At 39.7% G+C, this 19,296-nt stretch overlaps 1 protein-coding gene across 13 annotated transcripts; it reads right to left on the reverse strand.

Moving 5' to 3' along the window:
* Positions 1–1,782: 1,782 nt before the first annotated feature.
* LOC131240331 (uncharacterized) lies at positions 1,783–17,222 on the reverse strand. 13 transcript variants are annotated; one of them, XM_058238497.1, is made up of 11 exons: positions 16,918–17,221; positions 7,741–7,782; positions 7,489–7,637; positions 6,900–7,005; positions 5,675–6,492; positions 5,497–5,571; positions 4,446–4,508; positions 4,280–4,372; positions 2,926–2,991; positions 2,787–2,846; positions 1,783–2,337 (listed from the first exon to the last, which is right to left on the reverse strand). In XM_058238497.1, the coding sequence occupies exons 4-11, from the start codon at positions 6,910–6,912 to the stop codon at positions 2,056–2,058; spliced, it is 1,470 nt and encodes a 489-aa protein (XP_058094480.1). In that variant the 5' UTR covers positions 6,913–7,005; positions 7,489–7,637; positions 7,741–7,782; positions 16,918–17,221; the 3' UTR covers positions 1,783–2,055. The 13 variants fall into 13 exon arrangements, with proteins under 13 accessions (XP_058094480.1, XP_058094506.1, XP_058094470.1 ...); XM_058238523.1 differs by having other exon boundaries at positions 6,915–7,005; positions 16,918–17,219; XM_058238487.1 differs by lacking the exon at positions 6,900–7,005 and having other exon boundaries at positions 7,476–7,637; positions 16,918–17,222.
* Between the last annotated feature and the right edge of the window lie 2,074 nt (positions 17,223–19,296).

Below are 19,296 nucleotides of genomic sequence, written 5' to 3' on the forward strand. Positions count from 1 at the left end.
GGTCCCGTTAGCTGGACCACAGGTCAGGTGTCCAGACTTTAAAGATCTGGATCCTGCCAAAAGCCATGCTGACATAGCACACGCGCAAGATCCATGCCTTTTCATCAAAACATAGGGGGGTCTCAGTGCATCTGCCAAAGGCAGTATCAGGCATCATTAGGTGGACCACTTGTGCACATAGAATGCATAGATCGCTTCCACGTGTCCTCCTCATTTTCCATAAAGGTGGCCCACCAGATTGGTGGACAGGACTGATTTTTCAGTCAAATCATACACGTAATGGGACCCACTAGATGAACAGGTGGCCCACCAGATTGGTGGGTAGGCCTGATTTTTCGGTCAAAGCATGCACGCAATGGGACCCACTAGATGAACAGCCCCGATCTTGCAGCACATGGGGAAAGTACTTGCATCATAGCCAATCACGGAATGACTTTTTTCGAGAAATCCGATTGGGAAGCGGATTGTATGTGGGCCCACCGTGAATGTATGTGGTTTATCCACGCCATCCATCCGATTTTCCAGCTCATTTAAGGGGTTGAGCCCAAAATCTAAGCATACCCAAAGATCAAGTGGACCATACCATACGAAAAGGTTGGAATAATGATTTCCACCGTTGAAACCTTTATAGGGCCCTCAATGACGTTTATTTCTTATCCAAACTGTTCATAAGATCACACAGAGATGGATGGAGGGGAAAAACAAATACAAGCTTGATCCAACACTTATGTGGCCCCAAAGAAATTTTCAACGGTAGACGTTCAATTCTCACTGTTTCCTGTGGTGTGGTCCACTTTAGATTTTGATATACTTCATTTTTAGGCTTAAGACCTAAAATTATCTGGTAAAACGGATGGACGGAATGGATAAAATACAAAAATCACGTTGGACCCCACGGAATTTACTCAGTACGCAATCCGCTTCCCTCTTTCGATACTTGAATAACACAAGTGGGTCACGAAGCATGGCCCACCATGGGGTGTCACCATCTTTATTGACGGGCCTGGCCTGTGGGGAAGCAGATAATCCATCGGGTCGATGGGAGTTAAGGACCCGGTCCATCATCAGATCGGATTTCAGTATATAGGTTGGGTTTGGGTCAGGTCTCAGTCCAAATCTAACCAGGACAGGTTTAGCGGGCCAACCTAGCGCGACCTGGGCTTTTTCATAAGGTAGGCCCCATACTGTATGTGTCACTCCCAAATATCCTTGTCCATTCATCAGGTAGGCCACATATATAAAATGCGAATTAGGTCTTATCCACCCCGTCCATCCGTTTTAACAGCTTATTTTAGGGTATGATCATAAAATCGAAGCATTTCCAAAGCCCAAGTGGACCACACCATAGGAAAGTGTGAATTGAACACCTGCCATTGAAATCTTAATGGGGGCCACAAAGGTTTTGAATCAAGCTTATATTTGTGTTTTCACTTCATCTATGTCTGTGTGACCTTATCAACAGGTTGGATGACAAATAAATATCACGGTAGGCCCTAAGAAGGTTTTGACTTTGGACATCATTATCGCCACTGTTTCCTGTGGTGGGGTCCACTTAAGCTTTGGATATGCTTCAATTTTGGGATCAACATCTAAAATAAGCTGAAAAAAAGGATGGACGGTGTTGATAAGCCATATACATTAACGGTGGGCCCAACAGAGTTTACTCTGTACGATAAAGTGTACTGAGTTGCTCAGTACGCAATCCACTTCTGATTTCCAGCCCACAGATCCTACTTGGTGAGACCCACCTGATGAAAGGACCAGATATTGCAATACATGGGGTGAGTAATCTTACTGTTGTTCATGGATTTCACCTGAGAAGGCAACTTACATGAGATACCTCAGCTAATTCATTACAGAGAGAGGGAGTGAGATACCTCAGCTAATTCATTACAGTGAGAGAGAGAGCTATACATACATGGGCCATGCCCGAAACTGCTGATCGCCGCATTAGCTTTGCTTCTGCCTCAATACGCCCAGCAGCGATCATCCCACTTGAATGATTCGCATAAATAAAAGAAGAGTGGAAGAACTGGACCAATGATGTATGATAAACTAGTGCAGCTGAAAGTAAACTCCACTTGATGAACCAGCACTAGTCCCACTGCCAAAGCGGGCCTGATCTCTCAAAGGTTGATCAATGATCCCAACCGCATGACCCCAAGGCCGTGGCCTCTCGCTACCAAGGACGGCCAGTTCCCTCACATATGCTTCCCTGGCCGACACCTTGGCCTCACGAACCGCAATCTCCTTCTCCTCCCGGGCCACCACAAGGAGGCCTTCCAGCTCACTGATCCGTTTCTTCTGTTCTTTGGACTTCTCCTTCATTCTCTTCACCTGTAAAAATGATAACAGAGTTCAAGCAAGAACAAAAATCAAAAGTATGGATTCTCAAAAGTAATTAAAGGGTCCATACCTTATTCAGCCACAAATTTGTGGGACCTAAGTGCACCCACCTTTGATCATGGTGGATCGTTAGGTAAGAGGTGTCCACCTTGGATTGAACATGACTCATCACAGCTCTTCAAATATGGGCCTGCAAGATGGAAGGTAAGACCATTTTTACTCTTACCATCCATTTTGCACACCCTTGAATTGTATGGCTGTGATTATCTAACCATTGGTTTTTTTTGGGCATGTGCTGCTTGCAATGGATTCCTCCCTGTTTAACAGTTTTTGTTAATCATGTCCATCTTGCATGTGATTAATTGTATGGCTATGATTATCCAGTCATGGTTAATTTTTGAACATGTGCAACCCAAAAGGATAAACAGGCAAGCACCAACCCGATCTTCTTCATGCAGTCCAATCTCTTTAAGTAGCTGGGCCTTCGAATATTCTTTCTCCTGCACCAAGAGAGTATCAGAAGGGTAAGCAGGGGAATTGACTGCGATGATGTGAAATGAATGAGTAGAGGTTTATTACCAGAACAGCAAGCCTTTCTCTCTCGGAAGCATTCAAAGGATTTTGAATGGATGTGAAGGCTTCCTTCTGCAAAGAACTCCAAACATCAACGCTGCAACATGGGAAACTTTACAAAGAGGAAAATACATGATTTGATAGTCTTTGCTCAGACCAACAAAAAGTACATGTAAACCACCTTTTGGTGATCCGTGTTCTCCGTGTCTCCGGCCTGATTTAATGCCATTCAATTTTATTTTTTTTAATTTTGCTCAGCCCAGACCTGGCCCATTGCCAGCACCACTAGGAGCCGTGCTGGATGGAAGAATTATTGGTCTAGCGAAGTAACTTCTCAGCCAGGATATTTTCAAACATTGAGGTCTTTCTCAGTATATTTAGGGAAATTCTGCAGAAAAATAAAAATAATAAAAGATAAAAAAGGAAAAACAAATGGTAAAAATTATAGGGAGATAGTTGGTGATAAATGGAATAGAAGGTTGGGAAACATAAGGCTTTGTAAAGAAGAATATTTTTGGGCAAAAGAATGTAGTCAGTTAAATATCATGACATATAAGGGTTTTGGAGATATTTTGGAAATATCAAGATATTTTACTGATTACATTCTTTGTCCCCCCCCAAAAAAAAAAAAAAATTTTCAAAACCTCATGTTTCCCAACGTTTCCATTTATCACCAACGCTCTCCCTATCATTTTTACCATTTGTTTTTCTTTTTTTTTTTAAATCTTTAATTATTTTTCATTTCTGCAGAATTTCCCCAAATATCCTGAGAAAAAACCTGAACGTTTGAACATATCCTGTCTGATCCTAACCATTCAAGTGCATGTTAAATGGCCATTCAAACAAACCAAAAATAAAGTTCATGTTAAATGTGGAGCATTGGTTGTAAATGTCCCATTTCATCTGATAAATAGGATTCTATGCTAGTAGGGGTTACAATGGGCAAGGTTCAAGCCAGATTTAAATGGTTCAAATTTTAATTGGACACAAAATCAAGTCCCAGCTAGCTCATTGACATGCATGCCTTCAGTTTCAGGCATAAATGAGACTACTCCCAGGTTCACGCCAGACATTTACAGAAAATTTTGTAAAATCCATGCCCATGCCTATGCCCAACCGATTTATTAATTGGGGCCGAAAACCTGGCTCACATCCAATCCACAGACCTATATCAGGCCCTAGCCTGACCCTGGGCCAACCATGCCCATTGCCAGCCTCAGCTGGTGTGGGTGATATTTGGGCATGGCTCATTACATGATGGAACCCACCAGAGATCAACGGCTTGGTTACAGAAAGAAAGACCCCACCTGTACAATTGTTGAGTTGAACAAAGAAAGAATAGGTGAAGAAGGCTGCTTACAAGGGACGAAAGCTCGGTGTTTAGCTTTACAATTTCAGCATCTCGACCCAGCAGTTGAGACTGAGACATGGTGACTTGGAATAATTGGGACTCCTACAGATTCCATAGATGAGTAAGAATTCATCATTCTGTCATGGAGGGAAAAGGAAAGGCATACAAAACTCACCAGTTCCTTAATGCGTTTCTCCCGCTCTGCATCATGTTCGGCTGCCTTTTCAAGTCTGATTGTCTGCACGCAATGCAACAGGGTTTAGTATGACCAAGCATTAAGAAGATTGCAACTGAAAGGGTTTGCCACTTTCCTCCACTTATCAGTGATTTGCTTTTTGTACATGTGGCAAAGATCTATGAAATATGAACAAATCAACAGGTAGGCTATACCTTGGATGGGCCACACCCCAAATGTCGCACTGATCTGATAAATCTACCCATTGTCCCATTCTATTGGACGCTTTGGGGTAAGAAAACAAGGTATGATACAATGCTCGGGCTGAGAAATTGTGCAGTATGTTTGGACTTGTACAAGTGGGGATCAGGGTTCAATGATCCAAAACACTGATAACACAGGACTCAACATGGATGACCCACTCACAAAATATCCCCAGATTGGAAGATCCTAGCTATAGATATTTGACATTTCCTTGGCTGAATGGGAACCATTGCCGCATTTCTTTCTTAACCATTTATTTGTTGTCCACCTATTGAAAGGATGTGTTTTTTTTTTGGAAAGGTAACAATGATTTTATTAATATTTAATAAGAGCGCCGAGACGGCGCAAAACTACAAACTATTGAAAGGTTTAGTAGTTACTCATCTAAGATATTTTTGGTGCATGGATCACAGTGACACAAAATATCAAGGGTTTGGATAAGTGAACAATGGACCCTACTTGTACAAACTGGAAAATTGAACGGTATTTCAACAACCTCTCGGGAAATAGATGATCATTAAAAAAAATTCAAGTGCCCTTTTCCTGAAATATTTCTTCGTATCCAAGGCTTGGGTTGTCCAATCAGTGTGAAGTTTGGGAATATGGCTCCATCCAAGGTGGGTCTTACCTGATGATGAATTTGGATGTTGTCTACTTTTGCTACATGCACAAAGAATGACCCACTGTTAAGTTAAAGAAATTCACAAACATTATAGGTTTGATTCATTCAACTCAAAAAATAAAATAAAATAAAATAAAATAAAATAATAAAAAAATAAATACTCACCTGTTCAACAATGATTTCCTTTTGACGCGAAATCTCAGCCTCCTTAACTGTAATTTGCGCTTTAAGATCCGCTTTCTAGTTACCACAGAAATAAAGAAATAGCTAGTGAAAACATATGAGGGATGAATATGGAGCCCCCAAAAAAATTAAAAAATTAAAAATGGAAGGTTTTTTTTACCAATGAAGTGTTTTCTTCTTTTAGGCACTTAATGAGATCATTCATTGGAACAGAGTCAGGATGGTCCTTTTGTAGATGCTTGAAATATCTATGTTCCATCTGTGCATCTTTCCCAAGGGATCTATGCCTATCCCTAGTAACAAAGTTACTTAAATCTTTCCGAGTGAAGCCAACATTGCAATCTCCACCGGCTTCCTTCCGAAGCACATTCATGACTTGGGTATTGGATGCTCCAGCCCCCTTATAAGCTCTGATCAAGTCTTTGGCATTATCTTGTATGTGCCTGTGCGATCGAAGGAAACATACTTCACTTGGATTCGCTAGTGGATGACTATGCTCCTTGATAAATTGCTTCACAAGCCAAACCCCGGAATCTAATTTCTTTACTGACATCATTGCCTTGCAATTTTCCCTTGTAATCCGTCTATGTATTTTTGTTGCAACGGATTTCCGACGGAAACCTTCTTTCGAACAAACAAACCTTCGGTTTACAATGGATCCATCTTTCTTTGAACGGTAGAACTTACTAGTGCGAATGCTAAATCCCATGCGCCTTGCGTAGGTGTTGTAGAAATAATAGGCAGCTGCTTCAGATTCAAACTCCATATCCTTGTGTGGTTCAATAGTTGCATCCCCCCCTTCTGCAGTTTGAGCATGTTCTCCCTTTGTAGGCGAAACTTCCTTCATGGCCATGCAATGGTCTGGGCCATCACCTTCCATGCAATGGTCCGTGCCATCATTTCCCAACACTTCATCCAAGCTTAATGCTTCTTTGCCTTGTATGGTGTTTGATTCTTTTTCTCCAAATCCATCCATTTCTGCGGACAATAAAAGAAGAAAAAGCAATATAACAACCAGGCAGGCAATTTATCACAACCATATCAACCTTCGAATCAGGTTTTGAATAAAAGTATCTGTGGGCATTTCAGCCAGCCCACCAACTGATACGATATGGGCCTACAACACCTTCTTTTATTGGCCGAAAATTAAGAAAAAGTTGGAAAATATATAGAAAAGGAGAAATCCCAGAATCTTTTTTTTTTTTCTCTGGGACATGTATTCAATAGTGCAACAGGCCATTCTTTGGTGAGAATGATGTCTGTCTCGGAGCCTACTCAAAGCCGAGTGAAATCCGTGAATCATTTTGATCTCGAGTGTCAGTTATCACAATTCATGATGTCATGGAAATTTAAATAATTCTAGTGAGAGTCACATAATTACATACTCTCTTGGACCATACCTCATCAAACCCACATGGATGCTCGAGGGGGCTGTAAATCATCATCGCTGTCAGGGTTGTACTGTGGTTCTCCATATCCGTACTAACAATACTGGAGATTGGTGAATAAATAATTGTGAGTGTTTGCTCCAGATGGCTGATAGTAAGGATATGTGCATGGGTGCAAGTGTGACCATGGACTCTTAAATGAACATGTAATCTCTTTTTTTTTCTTTTTAAGTCAGATGAATAGTGCCTCGCTCTTTTGTGATAAAACCCTGTATCACATCCTGTATAAGCATTCATACCTACACAGATACTGCCCTTAATGCACAAATATGCCAATACGCACCTCTCACTCTACTGCTGACTCTCTTAGAACCCAGAAGGCAGGGAAGGGAAACACATCGCAAATCGCAAAGGCAAGTTGCTTAAAAGCTCTTAGAACTGCCCTCCTTCCGTTAGTGTGTCCTTAGTACAGTTTCAGTCAGAGTCTTAGATAGGCTTTCTTTTAAACCAGATCTGTAAATTTCCGGTAATGCATTTGTACGAGTCAATTATGCAGAACAGTCAGTGGCGTACTTGCTAGTCCTACCTTTGTGCATTGTAAACTTTCCTGCCTTGATTTAATGAGTATCATTTATAAGGTAGACTCAGTCCAGAAATGCAGTAATGATTGACCTGGACTCCGGCCCGATGAGGTTGCCTTCTTGTCTACGGAAAAGGAAAGCGTCAGTTCTCCTTCTGCAACATCAACATGGAACAGCACCAACATGATTAGCATGAAGAAGAGACTGTGTTCTGACCTTCCTGTATGAGGGGGAAAATAAAAAAGGACATGCTCCACCTCGTTGTTGTGCACGGCCCTAAGTTCCAACTCAAAAACAATCTGAAAATGGCCGGAAAGTTGTGAAATCCATGAGATTCATCCCACTCATGTGTATTTATATCTTAAATAAACAACTTCCCTAAGATATATTTCAAGAAAAAAAAAGGATAAATAGTACACAGTTACTATTCATCTTGTCAAATGAGTAGATTTGTGAAAATCCATGACATAAGCCCTAATCGAACACAATCAAGCAAGACTTGGCAGATCAGGGCATACTATGTTCAAATCTAACAAAACGTAAGAAGAAAAGAGCCAAAAGATGTAGATGGTTTAATGATTCCACCACCCCCACCCCCCATAACGGGCCAATACTGCTTCAACTCTTCAATTCCCGCACAAATTTTCACTTCTGATCAAGTTTTTGGCGTAGATCTGGTCGAAATACTGCTTCAACTCTTCAATTCCCGCACAAATTTTCACTTCTGATCAAGTTTTTGGCGTAGATCTGGTCGAAATTGGTCCCCAATGCTAGTGTTATTTTGGAATAAAGAAGCTCAAGATTGGGGAAAGGAACAAAAACCCATCTCTCTAATGGGCATATCAGTCACAGATCAATACACTGCTTATATAATAGAAAATGATCATCATTCATAAGATCACTGTGACCCAGTGTTTTAGATAGCTACACTATAGCATGTAGCTTATGCTACATAGCCTAGCTTAGCCTTAACATCATGTAGCTCATGTAAATAGCTTAAGCTACCCTATATGATAATTTGCATACGCTACACGCCACATGGACTACTCTACATGCAACGTAGCTCACATTACAAGTCATTTTTCACTACAACATTAAAATCAATTAATGTTTTCAATGATTTGTTACATTTTTCTATTTTCAATAATTAAAAAAAAATAGTTAGCCTTTTCGATGCTTTTAGTAAACTAATATAAGTAACAGTATTAAAACAGTTTCATTGATCTTTTTTTACCTTTATACTTACTCATTGCCCTTTCCTATTACATTAAGAAGTAGTGAACGCTACGGTACATGCTGTTTGCTATTTAAAACACTGGAACACACAGCATGTCTTCTTTGATTTTTCATTTTTTATTATTTTTTAATTTTTATTTTTTGCCCTTTGGACCTCAAATATTCTACACACTGATTTGTATAGAGAAGCATACAAAAACTGTGGCTTAGGACATACAAACACAACCTTGAAGTTAACGACAATTTGAGAAGGCTTTCCAGTGGAAACCTGTATGAAAACAGAATGTTGGAGATTGAGGGACTCTTGAATTCTCTTATATGCTCCAAGAACACATTGCTAGGGCATCATCTTCAGATATTTTTTTTAATTAGACAAATGATCAACGTTTGGAAGGCAAATAATTAGATTCTTTCTTATATAAGTTCATATAAGCTTATCATGACAATAAATGCCACAATATACCTTTCTATGTGGTTTCTTGTTCATCAAGCCACAATGGTAACAATCATGGGCCATTGGTCAATCTACACAGGAACCTAAATGATGATGAAGAGGTAGAATTTGAAAATCTCATGTCAATTCTCTGTGAGTCTTCATCAACATGAACTCTGAAGATAGGAACTTAGGAAGATCTGGTCTTGCGTTACAGTTTCTCCTCCATGATTCTCTTTCAAATAATGTGCCTTTGTGAAACTGAGGCTCATCCTTGTGCAAGAGTGCGGGAGACCCCAATCCAAGTGCATCCGAGCCATGCATAATGAGAAAAGGACCTTATGCATGCATGTCAGAGGACCCCGAAGTGGGAATCTTCAATATTAGCTTTTGTTCAAGAACATCATGTATGTGAATGTATACAACCATACAGCTCCACATGCATGGTTATTTGAATTTGAGTAGTTGTTGAACAGTTGAATTTGATTTTGAATCAGATAAGTTTGAGTCTCATTTCCTGATTATACTCTGGCCTATAAATAGGCTCAATTGTCATGCACAATGACAAATACATGATATTTTGAAATTTAAAATAATAATAATAAATCACTCTCTTTGGATTTCCTGTGATTGGATTTCTCCTCCACAGTGTGATGCCCTCGAAACCTACCAGTGCAACTTCATCAAGCCTCGTGTGGAGCAATTCCACATGGTTATCCTCTTCTTTTTATGAGCTCTGGCTTCAATAATATATAAAGGCATGTTTGGATTGGTGGAAAACTAGAGGAAAACTGAGGAAAGAAAATTGTTTGCCACAATTAGATGTTCTATATTGGTTGGGAAGGAGGAAATAGGATGGAAAAGAGTTTCCCGTAGCCTTTTCCATCTTGAAATTAGCAGTCGATCTTTTCCTTCAGAAGAGGAGGCAAGCTTTTGTTGCAGGAGAGGTGGATGAAAGCCATATCCGTTGGTGTTGGGGATGGGGGTGGGGAGGAAAAACCCAGCTACTCCCTACCATACAACAGTACACATGCACTTTTGACATCCGTCGTGCCAGGCTCCCCCAAGACCTTTTGTCTACCACCAATCAAATTGCTGGAGCTATAAGTCAATACTCTAATTGATGATATTCGCCTCAAATAGTTTATTCTTCCTTCTTGCTCATGCATGCATCTGATGGATGGCAATGGAAACCCACAAAATTCAGGAGTTTCATTGGTATATGCTATAAGAAGGAGAAGAGAAGAAAAACACATTTTTTTTTATTGGAGAGCATGGTTAGGTAATCCAGACCATTGGTTTGTTGTCTCCCACCATGGATGGACATTGATTCAAAAATATCCTAGATAGGACAATCTTTACCTTTTGATTTGTGGGCTACAAATAGAAAGTTAGGAAGACAAATATAACAATGGTTCACATTCAGTTTTTGGGGCAAGCTCCATCCATGGTGGGTACTGGGAATCAACAGACGAATAGTCAAGGCTAGTGTTTGAAATATCAGTATCGCGTTACGTATCGCACCCTTGGGATATGGATACATATTGGTTATCGCATGGGATATATTGGTTGTGTCGCATAATGTATCGCTATTGTTGGAAACATGGGGAAATTGGTCAAAATTTTCAATGAAACTTCAGTGATTGTTAAAAAAGACATTAATACACACTTATAAATCAAAACATTACCAAAAAAAAAGTGCACATAACAGGTTTTCTTTGTATAGGGTCCTATCTATGCACTATCCAACGAAATTGATGCAAGCATATTCAAAGCTTATTCATATAATTTATAAATGTAAGAAGATATGTGGAAACGCAAGCAATACATTCAAAAGCAAGAGAAGAATCACTAGATCAGGTCACATGCATGTTTGATTTTATGTTTGGATACAAAGATTGCAACTGGTATGTGAGAAATTGGAAAATTTTGTATTTTTTCCAATTTCCGCAACTCGGCCCATTTCTTCCAAATCTCAAAATTGAAACTCCCAATTCATGATTTTGTAATAATTTGACACTGATTTAACATGATTTACAGGGGGAAAAAAAGGATTGAAAATATGTTCACCAGATCGAACATGTGGGATATATCCCACTACTTGTGGGTTTCGTATCGCACGGGTGGTATACAAGATACATCGTGGGATATATTGGCCGATATCGTCGATACTTAAAACACTGGTCAAGGCTACCAAACCATGGGCCTCACGTTTACCTAATGCAGCATGTGGAAGGCCAATTTGTAGACTCGACAGTTAGATGAAAGTGACCCATTGATTTGTTGTTCCCCAACATGTATAGATCACCCAACAGTCAAATTGGAAAATCCTAGCCATCCAATCTTTGGCCTTTCCTCCATTGACTGGGGACAGTCGTCATATTTTTTCTTAACAACATATTTCTCAATCAGCAGTCGGATAATATTGTCAATTTGGTTGATTTTGGGCATGGTCCATCCATTTGGGGTCCATTAGATCAATGGTCTGTGCGCATTTGATTCAAAAAGAAAGAAAGAGAAGAGAAAAGAAGAGAATGAGAGAATAGGTTAGGTTGGACATCCCCACTTTCTCTTATTTTATCTCAAGTCAACTTATCACTAATTACAATATTGCCATTAGTAACAAAAGCAAAAATCCCAAACATGTCATACACCTAAACTTACAGAGAAAAGACCGAGTGAGTTTAGCATTGGAGATATGTACAGTAACACTGTCCTTCAAGCTGGAGCATACATATCAAATATGCCCAACTTGACAAAGACACATCCAAGAGAGCGATTGGAGGCTTTAGTGAACATATCCTCCAGTTGATCTTGCGACAACGAATGGCATAGAAATTTTCTTGCTAGTAACCTTCGCCCTAATGAAGTGATGGTCGACCTCAATATACTTAGTTATTTCATTATATACAGGATTGTTGCCAATGTAAGAAGCTATTTGATTATCACACTACAACTTCATAGGAGTATTCATTACAAACCCTAGCTTGCACATTATTGTCTTCAGCCAAATGAGTTTGTAAGTTGCATGGGCCATAACTCTCTATATTCATCCTCAACACTTGAACGAGCCAACATGATCTGCGTCTTACTCTTACATGTAACTAGATAAGCTCCTACAAAAGTACAATATCTAGTAGTCGATTGCCTGTCAAATAAAGAACCCATCTTATCTGCATCAGAATATCCGTCTACACGGAGATGACCATTGTGCTTATAAAGAATAGCACGACTAGGTGCTCCCTTTAGATAATACTACTGCCACCATATGAGGAACTCGTGAAGCTTGCATAAACTGACTAATCACACTTTCTGGATATGTGATATCAGGTCAGGTAATGCTTAAATAGATTAATTTTCCTACCAGACGATGATATCTCGCTGGAGCACCAATCAATTCTCCTTGATCCACACTCAATTTCTGATTTGTATCCATGGGACTTTCAGCGAGCTTGGCTCCTAGGTCTCTACTTTCCAATAAATTTATCACATATTTTCATTGTGACAGATTGATTCTCAACTTAGACCTGACAACTTCAATACCTAAGAAGTACCGAAGATAACTTAAATCCTTCGTGTAGAAGTGTTGTCGCAAGAAAATCTTCTTGTCAATTCTTCTACCGTCAATGCCGTGCCGATGATATTGTCCACACACAACCAACACAATAGTGCATGTCCCACTTTGCCTTATAAACACAAAATAATCCACTTGGTTATGCTTCATCCTAAATTTGAGCACCACTTTACCAACTCCGCATGTTTAGCTACCTCTCTCTCCCTCATAGTTTCTCTCTCCTCCTCTTCTTCCCTTCTCATCTTCACCTAGTACAAGATCAGCACCATGTAAAAAGTTTACACCTTCCAACAAGATAAGCAAATGCATTCACCCATGGGGAACTAGAGTATTGCTAGATGGGCGGCATCAAAGCACAAATCTTCTTATAGTGATGCTTCCTTAGCAAAGAGTAATATGATTTCATAAAGAATATCACATTCCTTTCAAGGTTTCACCACCACAAATCCCTCACCCCCAACTGTGATTTACCAATTCAAAAGCACCATAAAACTAGCATTTCGACCCCCCATTGTTGATATAAGACTGAGAAACCATTATTTCTTTTCTCTCAAGATACTCGGTATAATCTAGTATAAGCCAGGCATGAGCTACCTTGTCACACAACAATTCTCCTAAAAGAAGATGCAGTCTACAGTAGTGACACATATTATTTTCAATTTTTAACAAAATAGCATTTTCTCCTCTTAAGACATCTTTTGAGCATATAAGATTTATGTGCATTATGCATCTGTTATGCATATTTCTAACATTGTCACAAGCATAGAAGTAGCAGCATTAAGTCAAGTAAGGTGTTGGTCGTAAAACTTCTGCCAAGCACCCATGGGAATTCCTATTTTGAATGTGATTGGCAAAATAGGATCCTTAAAGCCAGCCCAAATGGATGGATGATGGTGATGGGTAGCATCACATATTAATCACTTTGGATACCCCACAAAGTTATACACATGCCTAACTTAGAGACCACCATGAAAGCACAATGTCAGACCATCCTCGACCCATTACTTTTCTCATGCTTAATTGCTAGAAACTCAAATAATAATAAATAAATAAATAAGCATTCTCGTTGAAGCTTCCTGAGTTGCCATACCTTGATTGGCTATAACATGACTAATATCCAACGCACAAAGAGAAGAAACCTTTGTACACTTGCTAACGAGATGCTTTCTTGCCCAAATCAATATCTAGAACTTAGTTGCAGGACCCTTATATTGAGGTGCCATTTGCACTTTGGACTTGCGGCTGTAGCTCTCACCTCCTAGCCGTTTATACTTGTTAACATTTTGAAGCAGCATTTCCACATTCCCACACTTCAACCTGCTGTGCAATAAAGATCGATAATGTTTTTGGTTCTGATGCAAGACTGTTCTACCAAGGTGCTGCTCTCACTTTGAACCAGACTTCGGACTCATGCTCTAGCTCCCGCTTCCTAGGCATTTACAGTTGCTGACATTTTTTATTAGATACTTTCCTACTCCAGTGCCCGAATCAGCTCCTACTTCCCCTCACTCTGTGCAGCCAAGGTTTCAGGTCCAACTTGAATTATTTTGGAGATATATTCAAGGAGGAGAAGAGCAGAAACTGGCATCCTCTATAATGCAACTTTGTGGCACCCCAAAAGCTCAGCAGAATAAATAACCACCTTTCCCACCAAAATATAATTTCTGCTTGTGATTTGGGCTACATCCAAATGCACCCTATGATTTTCGAACAGTTCTGGACACAAGAAAAAAGTATTAATGGTCTTCAAACATCCTATGCTTTTTTCCTATAAATACCTATCATGTAATTCAGTCTTTTTACCACCCAAAAAGCTCAACATAATAAACCACCACCCTTCTTGCCAAAATATTCTCTGTTTCGGGGTACATCCAAACGCACCCTTCCTGCCAAAATATTCTCTGTTTCGGGGTACATCCAAACGCACCCTTCCTGCCAAAATATTCTCTGTTTCGGGGTACATCCAAACGGACCCTAAGAGTCTTACTATGGTTCTAGAACACAAGAAAAATGCATTACCGGTCTTGATTGATAGTTTCTTTTTCTTTCATGAGCCGTGGTTCGAGGATCTATAATCAAGGTATTTTGTAACAGTAACGGTGGCCGTAATAGCCACCACCATTACCTTTATGATATGGGCTGCAACGGCCATTACGGTCTGCCTTTTTTTTATTGAAAGAAAACCTGAAAAAACCATATCAGGCCTAAAATGGACCGTTATGAGGCCGTTACAACCTTTACAATGGAGCGTAAGTGAAGGTGTTCCGTAACGGTAACAGTGGTTGTAACGACCGCCACCATTACCTTTACAATACGGGGCATAATGGCTGTTACGGCCCTGTAACGGCCGTTACGGTCTTTCTATTTTATTTTTTTTATTTATTGAAAAAATCCTCAAAAAACGTGTATCTGCCCCGTAATGTTGATTAAAAAGTATGAAAAACCTATGTATGTCCCGTAATAAACCATTACGAGGCTATTATGGCCTTTATAGCATATGTAACGTGCCATTAATGGCAATTACGAGTCATTTTTTTCCATAACAGTTGTTACGGCTTTTACGACCCCGTAACGTGTAACGGTTGCCACTGTTACCTCTACGCAATGGCCTTTATAGCCCCGTAACGGCCTCTACGGCACACCATGAGCGTAACAGGTTGCTACGGGGGCTGTAACAGCTGTTATACGGATCATTTTTTTTGTAACAACCACTACAACCCTGTAACATGTAACAATTGTTACCGTTACCTTTACGTAACAGCCTTTACAGCCCTGTCACAGCGCACTATGTCTATAATTCATCATCTAAGCATTATCCCAATCAATTGAGGTCAGCTACATGAATCCTGTTCTGCCATTCCACTTTATCGAAGGCCATAACTTCCACTTAAGGATATATAATTCCTCATCAAAAATAATTTGTTCGGATTTAACAGGACAATTCCCAATAACAAGTACTTGTTGGGTCACAAAAATCAATAATTATTAGTTACGAATGAATAGATCAAAATGGAATACATTAATTGTGTGTAGAAGAGGATCATGGTAGTAGGAGTAAATAATCTTGTGTATACAAATATACCAAAATACCAAAAATACCCCTCATACAAAGAACAGAGACTGCATATAAATACACCAAAAATCAGTGTATACGCCCACCCCTTATATGGAAATGGGGGTTGAATCCAATTAGAGGACTATCAAAATAAATAGTCTTGAGTATACAGACGCATGAAAATGCCAAAATTATTCCTCGTACACACAAAGAGATTGCATAAAAATACACCGAAAAGTCAGTGTATATATCCACAGGAACGGATTAGGTGTGACCCGGCCTCACACAAGATGGTGCGGCCCTCACCATGGGACCCACCTTGATGTATGTATTCTACATCCACACCGTCCATCCGTTTTGCCATACCATTTTAGGCCATGAGCCCAAAAATGAAGCAGATCCAAATCTCAGGCGGACCATACCATAGGAAACAGTGTTGATTGACCATTAAAAACTTCTCATGGGCCACGAAAGTTTTGTATCAATCTGATATTTATTTTTTCCCTTCATCCAGGTTTGTGTTACCTTACCAACAGCTTGGATGGCAAATAAACACTACGGTGGGCCCTAGTAACTTTTTAATGGTGGGGCGTTCAATCACCACTGTTTCCTATAGTGTGGTCCACCTGCGAATTGGATCTGCTTCATTTTTGGGCTCATCCCCTAACATGATCTGGCAAAACGGATGGACGGCGTAGATTTACAATAAATATATCAAAGTGGGCCCCACGGTAAGGGCTGCACCTAATCCGCTCACTATATCCACCTTTTTTTTTTTTTATGGATATGGGTCCGAATCCGAAAATGTGCGAGTGTGGGTCATGGTAGAGGAGGACTACCAAAATAAATACTCTTGCATATGCAGGCATCTCAAAATGCAGAAAAAAACCCATTCGCCGAACCGAAATTGCATAAAAACACTAAAAAAAAACAGAGATTCAACACTAATACTCCGAAATCTCAGTGTATAATGGGTTTATATCCGAAAATATTAAGATAGGAGAAGGTCATGTAAGAAGAGGACTACCAATGTAAATAGTCATGCGCATACAAAAATCAAATTACACAAAATACCCCTTACTACAGAACGGAGATTGCACGCACATACACCGAAAATTCAGTGTATATATCCGCACCTTAGATAGAAATGGAGTTTGGATAGCAAGAACGCCGTCCGATGACGAAATCTCAGCTACAATCTCTCATCGCTCTGCTGTCTTAGATCTGTAAACGCAGAGAGAGAGAGAGAGAGAGAGAGAGAGAGAGCTCCTCTGTGTATCTGACCGAGCTCTCGGTGTGCCTGGGAATACGTACCTTGGGGCGGGAGAGGATTAGGTGCGGCCCCGGCCTCACCCAAGATGGTGTGGGCCTTACCGTGGGACCCACCTTGATGTATGTATTCTATATCCACGCCGTCCATCCGTTTTTCTGGATCATTTTAGTACGTTGATATATTTCTGATTAGGTGATTGGTCCAGCCCACGTGTGTACTCCCAGCCACATTTAAACAAGACGCCGCTTTGGTGAATCCGGTCCATGGATCCCTGGGCCCCACCTTGATATATGGATCTTATCTACGAAAGCAGATTTCCTGCTAAAAGATTTCACAGGAAGTTCCTGGGCTGGATGCTAGGTGGGCCCTATTGTTATGTTTGTGTCTACCTGTTTTGAGAGCTCATTTTAAGGAGAGCGGATTAGATAAAACACTGCCTAGCCCAAGATGGAGTGGCCATTATCATGGGGCCTACCTTGATGCATGTATTATATATCCATGCCGTCCATTTTTTTCATATCATTTTAAGGCATTATTCCAAAAATAAAGTAGATCCTATTGTTAGGTGGACCATACTATGAGAAATAGGGGTGATTGACCATTAATGAGCCACCAAAAGTTTTGGATTAAGCTTATATTTGTGTTTTACCTTTCATCTGGGCTTAAATGACCTTATCCATGGATTGGATAGTAAATAAACACAGGGGCCTGTATGTTGCATTAGGTGGGATTAAGGTAGATGGAATTATTAAAGTTACAATAAATGCATACACAAGGTATTGTCTTAGGATTGGGTGTATACCATATTTTCTTATATTATGTTTGAAAGGCATACATTAAAAAATAAATCTCAAGATTTACTTTCAAATTACATTTGGATTAAACTCACAGGAAACAAAAATCTATAATGGATGAGATTAGTAATCTCATATCACACTTTCCAACACAAGGCTCAATTTCCAACGCCTACAAAATCAATTTTTTATATCATCCGTACTCCTACCAAACATGTCATTTCGAATTTCAAAGTGAAATTTGTAATACAATCCCATTTAATACAACTTAATGTAAAGCCCTCACGAGAACATTAAGGTGTGCCCTAAGAAGCTTTTAATGGTAGGATAATCAATCATCTCCGTTTCCTATGGTATGGTCCACTTAATAATTGGATCTACTTCATTAATGCCCTAAAATGATCTGGAAAAAAATTAATAGAGTAGATACATAATAAACACATCAAGGTGGGCCCACAATAATCCCTGGTATGGTGTGCGGCACAGCACATGATTCTAAAAATAAGGTGAATTAGGACTTAAGATGGCTATATGAGAGGAAAAATGTTGAAACCTTTTAGAGATCTACCTTAATGTTTATATGGCATCCAAACCTTTTATAAGGTCATTTCCACTGGGATGAATTGAAACACCGGTAACTTATCCTGGCATGAAACTGTGTGGCCATTTATGAATGTTTCAAACAGTGATCATTGAATCCCATTATTTGCTCTCATGTGGCCTATTTGAGTTTTGGATTTACTTCATTTTTGTTGCATGTCTTAAAATGAGATCTTAAAGCAGCTGGACAGCGTGGATTTCTCACAAACATAACAGAGGGCCCCACTTACATCCTAGCACAGGAACTTCATGTAAAATTCTTTGGCAAAACATGTTCAAATCTAAGTAGACCACATCACATGAATTAGAAGTGATCAAACACCGACGTTAAAAACTTATTGGATGAAGTTTTTGGATGATTGATATTTATTTTATCATCTTATCTACATTTGCATAACCTCATGAACAAGTTGCATGGCAAATAAACATTGAAAATCTTATAGTGGCCCTTAGGAAGTTTTTAATGGTGGGGTATTCATTCAGCACGGTTTCATATAACATAGAATGCTAGACAATTGGATTTTTTCATTTTTGGGATCATATCCTAAAATAACCTGATAAAATAAATGGACACCGTGGATATAAAATACATGCTTCAAGGTATACCCCGCTTTAAGTATTGCACCTTCTTAAGATGTGGATTGGGTTACTACCTTTCTAGTCTCTAGCCACAATGGGTAGTTTTGTTGGCAGGGCACCATGATGTAATTGTTAATCCATGTCATCCCCTCGACTAGGATCATTTTAAGGTATGAGCATAAAAATGAGCAGATCCAATGGCCAAGAAGACCACACCAGAGATGACTTTTGCATTTAATGCAACCTACATTTAATGCTTTATACATTTA

Source organism: Magnolia sinica, chromosome 1 (genome assembly GCF_029962835.1).
Source record: "Magnolia sinica isolate HGM2019 chromosome 1, MsV1, whole genome shotgun sequence".
Taxonomy (NCBI): domain Eukaryota; kingdom Viridiplantae; phylum Streptophyta; class Magnoliopsida; order Magnoliales; family Magnoliaceae; genus Magnolia; species Magnolia sinica.